Source organism: Micropterus salmoides, unplaced genomic scaffold (genome assembly GCF_014851395.1).
Source record: "Micropterus salmoides isolate LMB-PRFRI ecotype aquatic unplaced genomic scaffold, ASM1485139v1 Ms_hic_scaffold_5, whole genome shotgun sequence".
NCBI classification, from domain to species: Eukaryota; Metazoa; Chordata; class Actinopteri; order Centrarchiformes; family Centrarchidae; genus Micropterus; species Micropterus salmoides.
Window position 1 is genome coordinate 14,883,279 of NW_024044237.1, and position 19,801 is coordinate 14,903,079.

Below are 19,801 nucleotides of genomic sequence, written 5' to 3' on the forward strand. Positions count from 1 at the left end.
ATCAACGTCATTCCATCGGAACTAGGGCGTGTTCCACATGGTTCAATGTGAAAACATACGCTTGTTATTATATAGTAGCCTACTCCAACAATTATTTATCTAATGACACTACATGACATACTTTACTTTTTAGAAATAAGGAGTCCAATAACTAATAACAAATATATTTGGATTTTTAATCCAAATATTTATTTCTTTAAATTTAACTGTTGAATTATATTGTATGGCCTAATGCTTAACGTGCATAGAAAAGATTCACAACAGAAAGTCACTATGTATACAATTATGCAGACAAACTTATAAACTTATGTAAAGAGCATGGAGCCAGGAGGACAATTAAGCAGTTTCAGATGTCATATTTGCTGGCCACAATGTTGACTCTATAAAAATATTGGAATAAGCCTATAAACTATAGACCAATGGCTTGTCAAAAAATAAAAATACCCTCAACTTTAAGCCTCATAAGCATATAGGTATGGTTCATTTATGAGATATAACAAAAACAAGTACCAGGTGTAAGATTTTACGCTTTTAAATTTTTATTAAGAATGCATCCTTGGATAACTGGTGCATTCGCCCTACTGAAAAAGTAAACACAAAAATTTGCAATATGCACATTAATGGACAAATCATTTCTCCAGACATAAAAACACACCCAAATGAAAAAAATAAAAGCAGGTGAACATTTCTGACGGAAGCTCCAGCCTGCAGAGACCCCAAACTAAAATCCAGATTGTTTCTCTATAGAAAGACCTTCAACGCGGAACCTTGAAGGGTGAACCCTGGACACTGGGCAAACCCCACTCAATGAGGGCACCTCAAGAGCTGAAAGAAACATCACAAAGAATCTTCTACAGCATGAAAAGACACATGGAAGTTCATCATCCAGTGGGAAAACAACAGTTAAAAAGGCGGAGGGGGGTGGGGGGGTTGGGGGGAGGTGGAAGAAAAAAGTAATTTCATTTCAGACTGTTGAGGCACTCTTGGTTGAGTGGAGCTTCAGGTCGTACTGTAAACTAGTTCAATACATTCATTAATTATAATCTTTCAGACAGCAGAGGACACAACATGAAAAACTACACTTGTTAATTATAACAAACAGCTATGGAACGGCTTTATAAGGCAGATGCTTCTCCTGACCACTGGAACCTCCCAGGGATAGTTATACAAGCTCTTTGACAACAAATTGAAATTATTTCTGGTTAGGTGAAATGGTCAGGAGAAACTCTGTACCTAAATGTGATGGAAGGGGTGACATAGTTCACCGTGGATAAAGACTTATTTATCCAAGTACAATAAATAACGCTAGCCTAAATTGGTAGCTTGCGATTGCTTTGGAGCCCAAGACATGAAGGGGCCACTGCTCAAGTGGCAAGAGTCAGCATTAGTAACAGACATTTACGGTTAGTTAGCAGAACATTTTTGCCAATGGTTGTGTTTGGGAGTTCCCTCTTCTCTTATTTGGTGTAACAGCACACAGTAGATGGTAGACACCATTTGTTACAAGGGGACATGGCTGAACAGGTACGACACTGACTCGCCATTGTGAGTTCTTCGGATGGCCTCAGCAAGGATCATGGAAATGTCAATAACCTGGAAGGAGAGAAGATGGCATGTTGTGAACACAACTAGTCTGGATGACTTGTTTGGACACAAACCTAATGATTATTTGTCAGTAATGGAAGTCTCAAACTGGGGATTTGTGTCCATGTTTCACATCATTTTAAACACAGTAACTTTTTTATATAATTATATCTTTCACTAATCACTTTGGGCTCTGGGAAGTTTTTTTTATTACCAAGGTAAATGTTGTATCCTGACCTGTATTTTGGGACAATGCTTCATCTTCTCCTCCTGAGGGATTGTATTGGTGACCACCACAGCTTCAAAGCAGGCATTGTTGATGCGTGAAATAGCTGGGCCAGAGAAGATGCCATGGGTCAGGATGGCATACACCTTGGTGGCACCAGCAGAAATGAGTCTATGGGACAGAAACAGTATACTGCCATACACATCTCTACAGGACTGGACATATCCTGGAACAGAGGTCTCTAAATGGGATTCAGTAATGAACTCATTCCAAGTTATGTTGACATCAGGACCATAGTAACCACAGGGATCCACTTGCCTGTGGTCAAGTGTTTTGTTACTGTGCTTTCAGACCAAAAGCGAAGCGAGCGTTCGGGGCGGTCAGTTTACATACAAAGTCAATTCAAAGATGCGTAGAGCCGCGATTTCCTGTCGTGCAGCGCGAAGGCAACCCGAAGACCTTTGCGTGAGTTGAAAATTTCCAACTCGAGCAAATTTTCGCGGTTTCTAATCGCCTTCTCGCGTTGTGTGTGAACACTTGCAGCGAATGTACTCACGTGAGGAAAGCGTCGCGAGGATTAAATTTGCGTTTGGTCTGAAAGCACCATTATGATGTAAAGTTTCACATTTATTTGCCACAAAAGGTAAACAAAAGGGGCCTCACTTGTCAGCGGCATGGCAGATTGTGCCACATGTGTCAGCCATGTCATCCACTAGAATAGCAACCCGATCTGTCACATCTCCAACGAGAACCATGCGGTCCACCTCGTTTGCCTTTTTCCTCTCCTTGTGAATAAGAGCGAAGTCGACATTCAACCTATCTGCTATTGAGGTGACCCTGTAAAAGGGAAAGCATGATGTCCATGAGTTGCATGCCAAAGTGTATAAAACTGTGAATGCACGCGTCAAATTAGAGGCTTGTCTGAGATAAATAAACATTAAACAAATGTTTAATCTAAAGTAAACTCCAGAGGAGATATGGTGAACTGTGCTCAAGGGTAGACAACACCTGGGGAAAATGGCACTAGCATACCTCTTGGCTCCTCCTGCGTCGGGTGAAACGATGGTACAGTTTTTCCATTCTGGGATATTCTCTTTGATCCATTTCAGCACAGCTGGCTCCGCATACAAGTTATCAACAGGGATATCAAAGAATCCCTGGGAAAAGAAGACAAAAGGAGGTATAAAGACAGGGGTCCCAGGAGCTGTTAGGACCAAATAGAAGGCTCATATCTCCCATTGTCCTTTGTTGAAGTCTATATATAATGTAAGGTTATGAAAGTCAGGTTTCTAATGTAGGTCCAAAATCAAGCACACATGAGTTTAGAATACAGAACAAAACGATTACCCAAAAGGGCAGGTTAATGGCAGGATGGTGAATTAGATGCACTTCTGTTTTGGTCTGCTTATGTGTTGCCCACCTGTATCTGTGAGGCGTGCAAGTCCATAGTGATGATATGGTCAGCGCCTGACACTGACAACATGTTTGCCACCAACTTGGCAGAGATAGGAGCACGGCTCTGCAATGAAAACAGATCTCTTCAGTCACATGGCATAAGTAAACTGTTGTTTCTAAAAATAACACTTAACTGAGAGCTTATCTATTCAGTAAAATTATACCATATATTAAAATCTTTCAGACTCTAGACCTCAACATTGGTAATACAAAAATACTTTCAATTTGACAGTTGTTACTTTTAATATAAAATATTTATGATGGGTGACATGCAAAAATCACCAGTTTGTGCATATGCTATCTCAAACACACATTTTGTTCAGCTAAAACAGCAAAATAAGCTCAAACTGAATACGTTTGAGCTTACCATATCTGCAATATGGCTTAGAAAAAAAACAACACTTATACCTATATAAGAAGTTTATTACAAAATCCTCAATGATATCTAGTCTTGTATCACAATAATTAACAGTTTACATTTGGTAGTTACAAGTGCAAAACATTCAAGTCATGCAATATGATTAAAATGTTGGAATGAGAGTAAATAAAAGGCAAATAACTACACAAGGAGTAAGATGGAAACAGCAGTTGACTCAGCAAAGCAAACAAGGGAAAGGAAAACAAAAAAAGAAAGCAAATATGCTGTGTGGAGCGGTTGTTGATGGACATGGCTGCAGGCTTCTTGTCATGATGCAGGATGGCAAATGGCATGACAGAAGTAATTAGACAGATATCCCTCACCCCCACCTTGTCCTTCTTGTCTTGCCGGGCATACGGAAAGCAGGGGATGACAGCCGTGACCCTGGAGGCTGAGGCAATCTTGCAGGCGTTGATCATGATCAGCAGCTCCATCAAATTGTCATTGATCTCCCCACAGCCACTCTGCACGATGTAGACATCTTCCCCACGTACGCTCTCCCCTATCTCCACGCTGCCAGAGGAAAGAGGTGACAAGGCAAACAGCACTAAGTACTATGAGCTAACATACCATGGCAGGCAGGAGATAGATGAGGCAGAGTAAACAATGGGGTCAAGGGTCAAATTGGAGAAAAGAGCAGCATGCTGAGTCAGAAAATAACAGTGTAAATACCATATGACATAATTTCAATTTACTGAGGCAACTAAGTTGGCTAAAAAATAAACAGACAGCTTGTTAGTTAAGAGTTCTCTGCCATGCGCAGACTACAACTTCCTAACAACGCTGCGCGCGACACCACGTTTTCTAAGAAAATACATGTGAATTATCCTAGTAGGGAACTCATTTTTCCCGACACACTTGAATGCATGGTAAGGTACAAAATGCGCACTAGGTAACGTTATTACTCTGATTATAACCTTCATTAAAGTAGCCACACCAACAAGCAACTCACCATGTTTCTTGGTTGCTAAATTTCTTCGTAACAACCTTCCCCAGCTCGAGACCCAGGCGGTCTGCTATTTTCTGAGACAGGTCCGGATGTGAGCTCCCGCTAAATATTTTGATATTCGGCATTTTTTTGCGGTCCAGGGCGTCGTTCAGTCCGAGAGGGCGGCGGCAGCGAACAGCTGTCGAGTCGGAGGAGTCGAGTCCAAGACAACAACTGGAAATGGATCAACAGTTGATGAGCTACTCTTACCGAGCTTAAGTGTCTTCCCTACCTATCCACCATTATGTCCCACACATCACGCCTCTTCCTCGCGGGGCCGCGCGCAAGCTTTCGCTTACGTTCTGCCGCGGTGACGTCATTCCCGGAAGAGGAGGGGTCCTCAGCAGAAAGTGGAATAGTTTATTTTCGTTCAGTTTAATTCCATCCATAAGTAAGAAATGTATTTATTTCCAGGATAAAAACCCCTTGAGATGTACCATCATAAGTCATAAGTAATACAATGACAGAATGTATGATGACTTGGGTCACAGGTTTCATACACTTTCTGTTATAAAACATCTATAAGCAAATATTCTATGAATGGGGACTCAGATTGGGACAATATTTTATCCCATGCTCTAGTCTGTGTCAGTTTAGGAGTGCTTGATGTGAAAAAGTTTGAGAACCACTGCTCTAAACCCTATAGGCTACTGATTGTGCGTAATTACTTACTGTCTTTCCTGGCGTGTGGAAGGGACATGCAGCGCATTTGTAGGCTAGACACTATGCATATTAGCTTTATCTAAGATTTTATGGTGTTTGATGTGATGCAGGCTGTACAAAATCATATTTGGCCTGTCCATACTCTAGATTCAGAGGTAAAAGATCTGCACATTCCCCTCGTGTTGTCATTAAAGCTAATTCTAAATGTTTTTATTTTGGCAGAGATCCCTGGCAAGTGACTACAGGACCACAGAAACAACATGTCAAACGTAGGGACCATAACAAATACACATCACCAAAATGTAGTCTGTAAAAGAGGTAAACATTTTCCACAGTAGGAAAACCACAAGTGTTACTAATAAAAATGACTGTTCTATTCAGAGGCCCCAGTAAACGATGGCAGTTGACACTGAGCCAGCATCCACAATAGGACCCTGAAACTAAAGCAGGTAAATGGAATTCAGCTATCATTAATTTAATTGTTGACACCTGTGCTTTTCTGTGACATGGCAACATATCTATTGTGATATAAAGCATGTTAACCGTTACAGTGGAATATAACTCAATGTTTAGGCTTGGATTGTGTGTAAAATGGATAAAATTACTAGATTTCCTTTGCCAGTTTTACTATTGAACATAACCTTATTAGAATGTTTTTGACAAAGCTGGTGTCTGGCTCAGGTTTGTTCTTTTTTTGAAATGCTCAGCAATAATGAGGATAACAACAGATAAGAATGACACAGAATTATTTTTTAAATAAACTTATCTTAAATGTCAACAACACAAAATTATTTTACTGTCAGTGGTTGGTGTTGTGTCATGTCAGCGATGTTTGCACGGTTGAGTCAGCATCAATTTTTGCCAGAGGCAGTAAGAACCTGCAAGAGAGACATTTCCTGATAAATTATTTTCACTTTGTTTAAAGTCATTCTATGGACACTCTGTCACTACTGCAAGTTTACTGCATGCAATGTCATTTCCAAATTCTCTGAAAGAGTTTATATAATATACTTTATTGCTCTTAAAACATGAGTAAACTTTGTACACAGACAAAAGACCACAGTGACGACAAGATCATTGACAGTAAATAAAGACAGGAATGAATAGGTGCACATAAAAAAACAATGGATTAAGCCATGGCGGGCTCACCGTGTGAATGAAACACAGACATATCCACACAATTTTGCAAAGCAACTGAATAATGACCACAGAACCACAGAAAATGTTTATCAAGTGCTGATGAGAGAACATTGTCTGATATTTTTGTTTATAAAAATAAACATGTCCCATGCTTTATACTCATAATATACTCATTAAAATATATGTTTTGCTATTAGTCTCTATGTTACATTACTACTATAAATAATTACCTTTCAGGCATGTTTTACCTTTCCTTTACAAAATAGTGAAGAGTTTGGATAAATCTGTTACAATTAATGTTTTAAAAGTGTTTCTTATTCTCTCAAATGTTTTATCTTACTATTTACATTTACAGTGTAGAATAATACATTTCCATACTGAATATCATCTGCAAAACATTAACATATTGCCACCACAGCTTTCCATTTTTGCCTGTTTTTCCACTTTAGAACTGAAAAATGATCTGTACAAACAATATTATCACCCTCAACTGTCAAAGAATCTGCCCCTGAAAGTCTAATACGTTAGGGAAAACATGCAGTACAGCGAAAGAGAAAACACTGCATATGGTTATGGAGAATGCCACATCAACAGCGAAGGACAAATCGTTAAAAGACAAATGTGTTCTGAAACCAAGAACTTTATTTTGAAGGTCAAACTTCCAGTATAAAATGTTAAGTAGTATAGGTGGGTAGTATTGCTAAAATTATGAATAATCACATTATCCCACAAAGGCATATTAATAATCAAATAAAATAAAATGATCAGAAAGACGTAACTGGCTCAATTTTACAGCAGTACCCTACTAACTAGCCCAAAGGACTGACAAATAGATTTTGTGCAAAAAATATCACATTTCTTGTCTTTAGTATTGTCGCAGCCCAGTTGTTGCCATTATTTTGGTTTCACAGCACTTTCTTTTAACAGTATGTCCAGTATACATGTTAGGCCAGCATAATTCTAAAGCCTCTGTGATTAATTTCCAAGAATAACAAGAGGATGAGACACAAAGACGATTTCAGACAGGAAACAGATGTGTTAGTTTTATTAAAATACATAAAAAACTACTTTGTGTGTTTCTTATATATTTGCTAGATTGCACAATGTATAACAGCACACAGAAAGCAAATTTGTTTATACTGTATCTGAAAACCTGAATAAAAACCAAGGAGTCTTTGAAACGAGTAAGCTTTAGCTTTGAAGAGATGAATTATGTAAAACTGGCGGTGTGGGCTCAAGTGAGATTTTCAGCAGCAGAGTGAATAAAAAACATTTAATCAAACATTAAAAGATACATTTCATCTTCAGAGCTAATTTCAGAGGTTGTGCAAAATTCTAGTGATAAGCTAACTCACTTGCAAGTGGATGGCAATATTTAAAACAATGATTCACGACAAGTGCGATGCAAGTGAAGGATCAGTGATGGTTTAAAATTCACTGTGCGTTATTAAGTACAGTGTGGGTATTCCTTCTCTACAGCTGAGTGAGGTAACGACACTCCTTACTGTATAATGGATAAGACTGTGATTTGGGTCTCTGCTACATGTTCTGCCCTGAGCAGGTGTGTTTCATACCTGCACAGTTATAGTGAGAGAATGGGCCTCTGTCAGTCAGTATAGTTTAAAATGTCATATTTGTCTTTCAGCAGTTTTCATTTTCCAACACTGTTCACTCCTGTATCAGTATGCCAGACGTTGTCAACATACCAAACAGACATCTCCATTTTGCGTTACAACAGTTAGAAAATTCAACAAACAAGCACATCACCATCTACCCAACCAATGCTTTGGACTACGCAATTTACAGAAGTCGCTACTTCACGAGATCTCTGAAATATTTTTTGTCCAGAGCATACATTTATTTTTGTTGATGTAGTATAATCTTTATAGTTCTCTTAACTCAATACATTTCAAATATATTCTTCACTGTTTTTCTTCACAAAACTTTATATTATTTGCTAAGTAGACACAACTCAAGTATACATTACATATAAAATATTATATTATTATAACTTATGTATATTGTGAATATTGATATGAGGTGATTAGCCCTGTATCACCCAGTCTGTAATAGGGTTCTTATTCCATTGTGCATTAGTTTGGTGTATCTTCAAAACAAGATCCACGAGGCTACCTCAGGGCCTGTAAACATGGGATGGAACAGCTGCATTGCACGTCTTGTAAAAAAAATGTAAACAATAAACAAATAATGAATTTGGATTGTGTAGCCACCCATATTCTGGACTGTTTTGATTACATCCATGCCAGATTTATTCTTACTGGGCAGGCAAGGTTTTGATGGGTCGAGTGAGTGAGCTCATGTTATTGGTGTTGGAGGGAACTTGAGGGCTCATTGTCTTTGTTGGCAAGCTGCTTGAGTGTCCCATTGATTCTTCTGCTGCACGCAGAAGCAAAGTGTAGTTGATAGCCACTTCCTCAACTTTTCTCAAGAGCTGCAGCCTTTGGGTTTCTGAACGAACCCCTCTGACCAACTTGATAAATGTCTGAGTTAGTTCACACAACACTTGAAAGCTGGCTGTTACAACAGCAAGCATGCGTGTTGGGCTTTTTTCAACACTTGCCACTCGCCGGCAAGATGCTCTGAATTCTTTGAAGCGCACTGCCAGCTCCTGTTTGTACTCTGCAATCTGTGGGGGCTGAAGACGAGCCTCACCGTCAGCTTGTGGACTGTTAGCACACTGACGGAGGATAGCTAGCAACTCATTAGCATCTAACTGGGCATTTAGGAAACCATCAGGCAAGCTGAAAGTTTTCCCCTGTAGAGCCTGTACCCGTGCCAGACTCCCCTCCAGTGTACCACAAGCTCTCAGGTCAATCTCCTGTGTCTGTGGCTCCTCCTCTTCATCCTCTTCTTCCTCCCCACTGCAGTCCTCTGCATTAAGGACCTGGAGTGTTTTGCTTACGACAGGAAAGGTACGTGAGTCCAGCTCCATGCCAGGAAGGACCTGAAGCGGTATGGAGTATGAGAGCTCATCCTTCTCACTGCTCTCATCTGCTGCCTCACACTTCCTGTAGCAGAAACAGAATGAGCAACATTTATCCTTGTCATCACTGTCTTCACTGGGCAGGGTCAGCAGCACCTCAGCAGTCCCATCTTTACTTTCACGCAGTAACTCTTCTCCCTGAATGAAAAACACACCCTTTTTCCCCTTTCCCTCTGCTTGGTGAGACTGAGTGTGGACTGGCTCTACTGGGGTTGGGAGTCTCAGCCCTGTCGCCCTCACTCTCTCCATCTCTTTCTCTAGACTCTTGGCTTTGGGCTTCACCTCAGCATACACAGGTGTGCTAGCGCTGTTATCCAGCTCTCCAATGCTGTATCGCCTCTGGAGCTTCTTATATTGGGGCCCTCCCATGCAATCTGTTTGAGAAGTACAGGTGGGCAAGCAGGAACCCTGCTCTCCCCTTGGCTCTCTTGACTCAAGGCTGGTAGAGCGTATTCGTGTGGTCTTGATCTCTAAAGTCTGAGGTCTCCTTGTAGCACCTTGGGTGTGAGTGGCTTTGGAGACCGCTGGAGGGGTCTTCTGGATAGTTCTCTCTCTGCCTCTTTGTTGTGTCTCTGTTGTTGAGCCAACTGGAGTGTCAGGTAGTCGCATGCCCCTACACATTCGCTTACAGTCACAGCTGCGTCGCTGCTCCCGGGAGATACCTGGTGCCTTTAGGACAGGGCTGGTGCGAAGCTGGCAGGCACACGGAGTGCCTGAGGGCACAGGTGAGGACCCCTGGGGCAAAAATTCTCCCTGGGATGACTTGGGTTTCAGCAGCTCCTCTAAGAACTCTAGCTCATACTGACGAACTTTCTGCAACTGAGCCCTTCGTTCATCTGTTTCTCTTCTCATTCTTGCTGGAAACGTAGCTGAAAGAAGGTTTCTAAAGCTCAGGAAAGGTGCACTGCGCTGCAACTTCCCCTTACCACTGCCTTGCTTCTTTGAGTCTCTGACTGGGAGAGTGGAGACCTTGTCTACAGAGGGGCTAGGTGTTGTTGGATCATCTAGAATAGGTAATGATTTTATGGGGCATTTCTGTGACTCAGTGTGGGATTTGCCCTGGGCAACATCAGTCTTACTTTCAGCTGCTTCTTTTCTCTCTGCTTTTACAGGCATATGAGGGGAGTACTTGGTTTGAATTTGAGGGCTGGGTTTAGCCAAACTAGAATCTGCTCCTACTCTCACTGCATTTTCTTTGCTGTTAGCCAGCTGGAGGCCTTTTGCACGAAGACGTTCGTCATCTGTGGGGGAGGAGGATTGAAACACCACTACCTTCTGAACCTGTGGGTCTTTTAGTCTTAGTTGAGGCCCAGGCTCCTGTTGCACTGGGCATGTGCAGAAAAGGTCGTCAACTGACAGAAGTTCTGTAGAGCTTGAAGGCTTCATGGTCTCACTAGAGGCAGTCTTGGCATCTTGGCACATATTAGTGGGAGAAATCTTGGCAGAGGCAGTTCTGTCCACAGGCAGGAGGACAGGTAAGGCTTTGTTGCTAGGGTCTGTATCACGAGGTGCTGCGGTCCTCCCCATGACACCCTCAGAAAGATTTTGGCTCAGTGTTTCTCCAGAAGTATTTGATAACTTCTGATCTTTACTGACTTGAGCTGTCAGCGAAGCATCGGACACTTTAAGTTCTTCAGGTGACTTAGAAGAGAGATCAGGGGTGTTTGCTTTGGTGAGCTCAGGGTCTGCTTTCATTTCTGCTTTTTGTTCAGTCGGTGTAGTCTCTTGATTCCCCGTCTGCTCTGTCACAACACTGAGTATTGCAGAGTCTTGACTGGGACTGACTTTAAAGGGAACAGTCTTGCTGAGGATTACTTGCTTGGGTGGACAGCCAGCACGAATCTGACCCACAGAGAAGGCCCCAGTCCCTATGGTCTTTGCAGTGCAGCCAGGGATAGCCAGGGGAAAGTCACGGCGGCAGAGGATGCGTTCCTTGTTGATATGGTGAGCAAGCAGGTAGGCCTGGTTTTGATTCTGCTTCATAGCTGACACCATCTCAGAAACATCTGTCAATTCAGAGGAGTTGGTCTCATGGCCTGAGTCCAGTGATGACTCAGGTGTAATTGCAGCTAAGACAATCAGCCCTGAGGAGGAAGACAACACAGCACACTGTCAGGGTAATCAGGAAACAACAAATATTGATAAGAAACATTTTATATTAGTTTTTATATGTAGTTATCGAACCAGACATTTGCACTTCAGTTGAATAAAACAGCAACAATGTTATTTAGTTAGTTATTTAGTTAGTGAGTTAGTTAATCGTTTAATATGTTTTAAAAATCAGTCCCTCAGGATCAGATTTATAACCCTTTTCCCATAAATTTCTATGTTCAAAAAATAAAAAAACAATAAAAAAATTGTCATTCATTAAAAGGATTACTTTTGATAATGGCTTGGTTTAAAAAATGTTTTTAAGACACACAACGTTTTAATAATCAGCTGTTATTGTTGTTGCTTCTTCATGGTTCATAATATTTTCTGTTTGATTTTAATATCTAGTTTGGGTTATTGGTCAGTTTGTTCAGCATCTTGTAGGTATCTCTGGAGATTACAGGATTGTCTGGATATTTCAGAAAGATATTCACTTTGTTAATAATAACAATATGATCTACTGCAAAATGTGCTGTGTAATATACATTGTTAAGTGACATTTTATTGGATCAGTACTGCTGTTAATTTTGTGTGTGAGATGTGGGCCGTGGCATGACTGAGGCTGTTAACCTGCAGTCTGTGTTGGCTGTTGAGGGTGATGGGGGTAATCCTCTGAGGCTGCCAAAGCCTCTAGCGCCTGTAAGGTGGACACTAGAGCATCATCAAGCTCCTGGGCGTGATCTCGGACTGTTCTTGTGGTCACATTATCAATCAGTGTCACAGGAACATCTTCCTTGGCATGGGTCAGCTTTCCAGAGGCGACCCCTGGGCTGGCACCAGTTCGAGCCTTCCTCCCTCTCTTTGTGTCATCCTCATCTGAACTGTTGTCCCTGAAGCCAGGTGGTGGTGCAGCAATAGCAGGTGGTGGTGGTTGCAGCTTCTCTCCTCCACCATCTGCTTCATCCTCCTCTTCATTCCCTGGGGGCGGTAGGGCCATAAGGTCAACAGCGCCTCCATCTCGGGAGGCACAAGCACTGGAGCAGTGTTTTCCCGAGCTCCCAGTACTGTTTACTGCTGTTGACAGACCCTCTGCCCTATGCCTGGCTTTGCAGGAGTCACAGAAGTATCGTGATGTTTTCTGGGATTGACCCATTGTTTGGGCTCGGATTCTAAATCCTGTATTCTCCACTGCTGGGCTCTCTAAAACCCCTGCTATTTCCTCTGTACTCTGCTGGGTTGGGTCTGACTTGGTACGGGGCCGCCCAGGGGGCTCTTGGGAAATAAAGTTTTCGTTGATGTCGAGTTCAGCTTCGGCGTGTGTTTGCTGGTCTTGAAATTGTTGTTGTTCTCGTAGGTGGACATGACACAGGCCTAGATGCTGAGGCTCTGCTGGAACTAGGGCCCTTGCAGACCCTGACTCCCTGTGTGAGCCTTCCCTCTCGTCCCCTCGCCGCCCTCCACTTGGCAGGCTGGTTGCCCCAGAACGTGGGTGGGCATGGTGGGAGCTTCTGTAATCTGAGGATAGAATTGTCAAAGCAGTGGAGAGTTTGAGGTGTTAAGAACTAGTGGGTATAGAGAAGATCCAGATGGGAAAGCAGAGGTGACAGCTGGTGGTCACATGGGGATTATTTGTTATTGCAGAGATGGATGTTGAAAGTTGAAGTTTGTTTGAGGTTGGAGGGTTAGATTCTGGTGGAATGTGATGGTATGATGATCCTCCTTTTATGTGGACTACAGGCTGAGAGAGCAGATGGTAGAGGATCTGTTCATGTTTGAACAGTAAATATTTATGAATACAGCAAAGAGTACAATTCACTGTAAATTGCCATAATCTTATTCTATCTTGGACATAAAGAAATGTGGTGTATCCCATTCCAATGAGTCAAGATTGAGATGAAAGGAGAGACAGCAGGGGGCGCCATGGGATGGTAGTTCCAGGATACCCTGGTTACTACAGGTAATGGTTTCAGCCAATGAAGAAACATGTAGACTGAACATGTAATGACGATTGCCAAATACTGGCCGACATGCAGTGTCTAATATGATGTTGAAAGAAAGACACTTTCATTTACACAACTCCAATATCATATCACAATGAATGCTTCATCTTAAGCTTTTAAGTAAACAAAATTGTTTTCTATAAATTCTATAACATTTGAGTTCAAAATGAACCCCTACATGTCAAGAAGACTTCTAACATACCTGCCTTGGTCAGCTGAGACTGACCAGGGGTCCGGAAGTAGATGGTCCGTTTAGGGTCTACAAACAGCTTGTAGTAGCCAGAGATGAGGCATGCAAAGTTACTGGCATCAGGCCATTCCATGAGTAGGACCAGGGGCTGTAGAGGGTGGTAGGGAGGGGAATTAGGAGACTATTTAGGGGACAGGCAATGAGCATTGCCTGCTCATTTTGTAATGAAAACTTTAGAATGGTTTTGTATTCAGTCATTTTATCACTTACATAAAGTTAAAATGGAAACTGCACCTCTAAAGGCATGTAAAATACATATTTGCAAAATGGTGTGTGTTGTCAAATCACATGGAATCGTAGTGTGCATCTTTAGAGACTGTGTTGTAATACCTTGGCCTCATGGATTGTCACCTCCACACGAGCCACTCCTTGGCTCTCTCTGTAGAGCTGGATCTTGGCAACCCTACTGAACTCGGTTAGAACTGTTGTGAGGTTGTTTTTCAGGTCAATCACATGACTAATGCCATGTCGAGGACCCACCAGTAGTGTTGTAGCTGATTGCTTCTCATCCTGTAGGAGAACACAGGAGGTTTACAACTGTTTGTGTTACTTACTATACAAAATCTGCTGTTTAGACAGTTTCTTTAAAACGCTCCTTGTGTGACTACATGCACAAACGCAAAAGAAAAATGAATGGAATAAGAAATTAAGTAAAAGAGATACATGTTTAATCCTGTAAAGAAATATTTAAAAAATGTATTACCAGTCCAACAGTGTGGAACAGTATTCCACCAAAAGGTGGGAGGTCGTTGAGTACACGCATGTACTGCAGCTTTCCTTGGAGAGGAGGAACCTGTCAATAGAATGATAAACAAGAAACTCTGATCTTTGAAAGCACTTCTACACACAGCACTTCGTACATCCACCTGGGGGCACTGTTGAGCCACAAATGTTGATCATAAAGTCTTATGCAACAGTTACATCTACAGAGCTGAGAGCTGAAGGGCTTGTCCTAAGATAAAGGACTAGTTATCAAGCAGACATAACCATAGAATACGCTATATTAAATCTGCTCTAAAGGAGCAGCAATGGGTTGAGATTTAAATGTTAATTAATGTATGTATTATTAGCAATTTAAAGCCCAAAGATGTCTCTATGTACTTGCAATGTGTTTAAATGTGTTACAGTATCAGCATAACCTAAGGCAGTTAAATCACCCACAAAGAATTGTCTAGATATTTCAGTCATGGAAATGGTTACGATTAATAATTATTGTCAACATGGAGAAACCTTGTTGCCCGATGGTGGTGGATGCTGGTAGGTCTTCAGCAACTGAGACAGGCTCTTACACACATTCTTCTCCTTGACTGTTGGAAGCAGAGTGAGCGGAAGGAAAGGCTCTAGCCCCCACTCTTTTCTGTGATCAAAAGCAAAGGGAAAGATGGCAGAAGTATGCACCCAAGAGAAAAACAACAGTGGAGTGGTTAATCTGAGTCCAGGGAAGATGTCACAACAAAGAAAGAAAACAAAGGAGTTTTTTCATCCCATAAGACACAAAGAGCCTAGCTTACATCCCCTACGACCCCTGGCCTAACATGACCACCCTATGACCACAAGTCTATTACAGGCACAGTGGATCTGTTTTGCTTCTCTAGTTGTGATGGCAGACACTAATTACTTGCTAGGCTGAGGTTTTTAAGAATAAATGAGCAGATTGAGGGAGAGATGTAATTTCACAAAGCAATGGATTTCTTTGTCCCATAACGACCTCAGGAAAATGATCCTTAAGTAATTTGAGTTTTTAATACTATTGGGATTGATTATCAATCATTTAGACATTATTTAATGAACAAACTTCATTGTGGGACTCACTGATATGCTATGCAGAATTGTTAATGAGGTAAAAATTGCAATACATCAGTTTTTGTCTGTAATTTCTCATAAGTTCATTTGAAGGCTAATTGAGTTTGTGGACTTACTCGACATGCTTGAGAGAGATCTTCTGATTGGGCCGTGCGGAGGACACAGTGATGTAGATATGGAGCGCAGCCAATCGTAACGTGATGTCAGATTTCCAGTCCATGCCAAAGCGCTCCTTGATGACGTCATTGCGACTCTATTTAGACATGATGAAATGTTGTTTGGTACACAGCTGACCGCAAACAACACTGTGAAAGACTGGAATCCTTCTGTAAGTCATATCATTAGTTTATTTGCCAGAGGCAGCTTCCAAATTCATAAGACTTTTGGATTTCTGCAGTAAATGTGAAAGCGTTTTCGGAGAGCTTGTGTCTAAAGTTGGACTCTAGCATATGCAACCCTTTCTACTCAGTCAAAGAAGGCAAATGTGATCAAAATCTAAGAGAAACAGTAAATAAAACTAGCTACCTATAAGAACTTCCAATCATTGGCTCACTCTTGGCACCCCCTGAGCTTTGAGGAGACAGCTCTCCAGCAGTGTCATAAGAGTGAAGGACATACTTTTAAACACCCCTTTAATCCAGTACTTTACCTGTATATAGAGGTACTCAAATGCAGCGGGGTCTCTTCTCAGCAGGTCTGCAGGGTCCTTGGGGAAGAAGCAGATGCGAAATAGACACTTCATCCCTTGGAAATAGGTTCTATGCACCACCTGAGGGAATACGACAGTATCAGCTGGATAATCACGTTTTAGGCATAAGTCACACATATCACATTATCATCTTCCATAGGTGAGTGTGATAGTTTGCATTCTGGATGTTCACAATCCTATAGCAAGTGTGTATGGATCGAGTTTTGTCCAAGTGAAGAAATCCAAAGAAACGTAGATTGCAAACCAACAACCAACAGCCCAAAATATAAGACAGGGCTGAAACTACAAGAAATGTGGTTTGCACCTAAAATTGTTGTTTCAGTGATCAGAATCATCTTGCTTCTTGTGGAAATCATTTTAATTTCAGCTTTTAGGTAGTGGTATTGATGCTGATCACATCAGAGCTCTCTGCTTGCTTTCCAGATTTCCTCACAATATGACTGCCAGTTTTTCTGAGCAATAGCGGGGCAGCAGAACCACACCACACAGAATCCCCATACCTAGAACATTTGTCCAAACCAAACTCAACTCAAACCAAAGGCAACAAACACCAAGTTTGAATGCAAACCACAGTTATTGGTCATGTTTTGTATTGTTAACAGCTTGGGGTTGCTGTTATTGCTGTCATACATATCCATCCACTGCAACACATGTCTTATACTTGTTTTCCTTTTTTGCGTTTCTTACATGTGTCAGGGGCTGGTTCTCCTGCAGCAGATGCAACCTCTGATTCTGGTCCAGACCACCTGCCTCCAGCACCAATGCAAAGTGCTCTATGTAGCGCAGTGAGAGGCGGTCCTGCAGGGAGGAGATCACATCCTGGAGAAGAGAAATGAAAACAGATTAGAAATTGAAAGAGATTTCCACAGTAAGAATGTGCTTTAATGCAACAAAAAATATGTATTTGGCGTATAGAGGCTTATTTTCTCCCTGAAGTCACTCCAGGTTTGTCTAGGGTAGTTTGTCAATTGTATATCTTTGTGATCTGTTTAGGCTCTTTACTTTGAAATCATTTGTCATTTTTTGCTATGGAGAGAATCCATAGATATTATAAATTCTGCACAGTGAGTGCGTCCTATTTAAGAAAATAACGTCTGCATGCCAGGGTGTGCAGGGCAAGCTCTTGTGCAGATCAATATCTTGGAATGATGTAGCTCTTTTCTCATATCCTCTTTCTAAAATGTACAGAGAACACTGTCTGAGGGGAAATTCACTGTTTATCACATCTTACCATGGGCTATACCTGAGGATAATGTTTCATTATTTCTTTGCCCTTTTAATATATTAGAGGTATGAAAAATTAAAAGGGATTCCACTGTAGTGATATGTTACTGTAAGCATGTGAGTATGGAGGCTCATTAAAAGCTTTAAAGTATGTACACTAATGCTGTGCTCTCCACAAACAGTTAAACTGACACTCCCTGATGTAACCTAAGCAACAACTGTCTCTGAAAAACAGGGATAAGCAGATGTAACAGTATTGACCTGTGCGGTTTGCATTAAATGACACCTGGGGAAGCCACACAATTAACTGAAAGACCCACAGAAAGCTATAGATTGCAGCTTAAAATACTGCAGGAAAGCTTCTTTAGTTGACAGACAGTCTAATGGGCATACAACTGGGCATCCTATTGTGCCACTGATTTAATCGGTGGTATTGTTTTATTGATATGGGCCTTCTTATGCTGAATTTCCATTTAATTAAGCTGACAGGGGCGAGCTTCTTCCATGTCTCCTTTAAAGTGCCTCTGTGTTTCTCCTTTTCTCGCTCACTCTCCCTCCATGAGTAGGGGAGAGATTTGTGAAATCTAATAGAGTCCGTTTAATGAGTCTGCTCGGAGATGTCAGACTCATCTTAGAGGCTGACATGGAGACAGAAATGACCTCTGTCTGACTGAATTAATTTGTTGCTTTATGGTCTTCATCACAATACTGAGATTTTAAATTCCAAAAACTGATAGGGTGAAGTTTCACAAATTAAAGGAGTTTTTTTCTGTTTACAATTGCTTATTAGATATGAATTTGAAAGTGATTTATGGTTAAAGTGTCAATTTGTGTGTTACAGACCTTGAAGATGTGTGGGAAATCATATGTGAGAACTTGCGCCTGGGTTGTATTGATAATCGCTCCACATGAAGCTTTAAAACAATCATTGTATTATATAATGCTAAAAATCCATAGTTATGCCATATTAAATAACCACCAACAAGGCAACAATAGTTCGCTCATGTTTTGTGTATTTATGATGTGAGGCTAAGTGTTAGGAATTGATTATTTTGGCCAAGTGGGGGGAGTGCATCAACCTTGACATATTATCACCATATGACGTTGTGTGTTTGCAAATATATGCTTAGCTACACATCCAGCAGACAAGTAGCAACACTGGCATTCATTTAGAGTCGTGTTTACGGCCACTTGACGAACACGAGTCCAATATTCACTCTCCTTTAACTCTGTTTTTGGTCTTTACTAGCTCCTGAGAAATGTAACTGGCTCTTTAGCTGCTATATGCTTCCACTATGTTCACCAGCTTGTTGCTAATTTTCTCTGCCTACCATTTTGAGCTGTGCAGTTGATCTGAGTTTTAGTCTTTAAAGCTGCCTGCTGCAACTGGAATTAGACACTGATGAGAGTGGTGAGAGTGAACAAAAGCATTAAACATGCTCCATAGAGTTGGGTGGTAATTATCTGTGGGTTCATGACTACGAGTGATGTTGTATTATGGCTGCTTTAAGTAAAATCACGGTAATGTTGAAATTCAGTTACCTTTCCCAAGTGCACAGCAGTAGTAAATACATACCCTAACAGTGGTACGGCTATCAAATGTAAAGGACTTAATCTGTCCATTCTCCAAGAACACCTTCAACACATTTGGTATGAGCAGCAAGGAGTCGTCCTTGAGCATTGTCTGAAAGAGATTTAGGAGAAAAAATCAGCTTTGGTTTAGTGAAAAAAAAGATAGCATGTGTGAGAATGTGTCAAAAAGTTAATCAAGAATTATTTGTACCCTACAAAGACAATCAGATGTAATGGTAGGTCTCTGCTTTGTACCAAAATAATGAACAAGGAGAAGTTCCTTTAGGAGGAGTGCTAATAAACAAAGGTGTCTTATGTGATTCTTTGACTGAAGTCTGGAGAGTCGGAGAAGGAGCACAACTCTGCCTTAGGATGCCTGTCCCATGCATTGTATCAGGATCAAAGAAGGGCTTATTCAATTTATCCAGTCTATCCTTTCAATATGTATGCTGTGCAATGAAAATTGGATGGTGTGCAGGGATTGAAAGCATTCACCACAGAGTTTTGTGAGTGGAGGCATAAGAGGAGAGGCCTGATTCAAGGTTACTGCTTTTACTCAAAGCACTCTTTATAAGAAAAGTTATGATATGCAGTTCAGTTCATTCTTGCTAGGATGTGATGTGACGGGCACTCTCCTCATCCTGACTACTTTCTTTTTTATTGTACTGAGGGCT

The 19,801-nt window shown here is 41.2% G+C and overlaps 2 protein-coding genes and 1 long non-coding RNA gene across 5 annotated transcripts in view; 1 reads left to right on the forward strand and 2 right to left on the reverse strand.

The window, feature by feature from the left end:
- Window positions 1–516: 516 nt before the first annotated feature.
- Window positions 517–4,951, reverse strand: prps1b (phosphoribosyl pyrophosphate synthetase 1B). Of its 2 annotated transcripts, none has more exons than XM_038699362.1 (7): window positions 4,636–4,951; window positions 4,007–4,196; window positions 3,231–3,329; window positions 2,843–2,967; window positions 2,474–2,647; window positions 1,822–1,981; window positions 517–1,593 (listed from the first exon to the last, which is right to left on the reverse strand). In XM_038699362.1, the coding sequence occupies exons 1-7, from the start codon at window positions 4,755–4,757 to the stop codon at window positions 1,501–1,503; spliced, it is 963 nt and encodes a 320-aa protein (XP_038555290.1). In that variant the 5' UTR covers window positions 4,758–4,951; the 3' UTR covers window positions 517–1,500. The 2 variants fall into 2 exon arrangements, with proteins under 2 accessions (XP_038555290.1, XP_038555291.1); XM_038699363.1 differs by having other exon boundaries at window positions 4,013–4,196; window positions 4,636–4,950.
- On the forward strand, window positions 4,462–18,331 carry LOC119888676. The gene is made up of 4 exons (XR_005441920.1): window positions 4,462–4,552; window positions 5,557–5,603; window positions 5,716–5,783; window positions 17,028–18,331. It is a non-coding gene; the product is annotated as an uncharacterized LOC119888676 (long non-coding RNA).
- Window positions 6,329–19,801, reverse strand: part of frmpd3 (FERM and PDZ domain containing 3) — a 57,329-nt gene continuing 43,856 nt past the window's right edge. Inside the window, exons 7-16 of one of the 2 annotated variants that reach the window (XM_038699360.1) lie at window positions 19,132–19,239; window positions 17,019–17,150; window positions 16,272–16,391; window positions 15,739–15,875; window positions 15,050–15,176; window positions 14,523–14,612; window positions 14,150–14,329; window positions 13,772–13,907; window positions 12,200–13,084; window positions 6,329–11,562 (exon numbers count right to left, since the gene is read on the reverse strand). In XM_038699360.1, coding sequence (XP_038555288.1) covers window positions 8,750–11,562; window positions 12,200–13,084; window positions 13,772–13,907; window positions 14,150–14,329; window positions 14,523–14,612; window positions 15,050–15,176; window positions 15,739–15,875; window positions 16,272–16,391; window positions 17,019–17,150; window positions 19,132–19,239 — 4,728 coding nt within the window. In that variant the 3' untranslated portion in view covers window positions 6,329–8,749. The remainder of the gene's footprint in view (window positions 11,563–12,199; window positions 13,085–13,771; window positions 13,908–14,149; window positions 14,330–14,522; window positions 14,613–15,049; window positions 15,177–15,738; window positions 15,876–16,271; window positions 16,392–17,018; window positions 17,151–19,131; window positions 19,240–19,801) is intronic. The other variant, XM_038699359.1, reaches the window with a different exon arrangement.

Bases quoted from the DNA above. Each gene is read 5' to 3' on its own strand.
- prps1b (XM_038699362.1), bottom strand. From the start codon at position 4,757: ATGCCGAATATCAAAATATTTAGCGGGAGCTCACATCCGGACCTGTCT. The intron at 3,330-4,006 runs GTGAGGGATATC...TTTTCATTGCAG, and splicing joins ACAAGAAGGACAAGGTGGGG to AGCCGTGCTCCTATCTCTGC. The intron at 2,968-3,230 runs GTGGGCAACACA...TTCTTTTCCCAG, and splicing joins TGCACGCCTCACAGATACAG to GGATTCTTTGATATCCCTGT.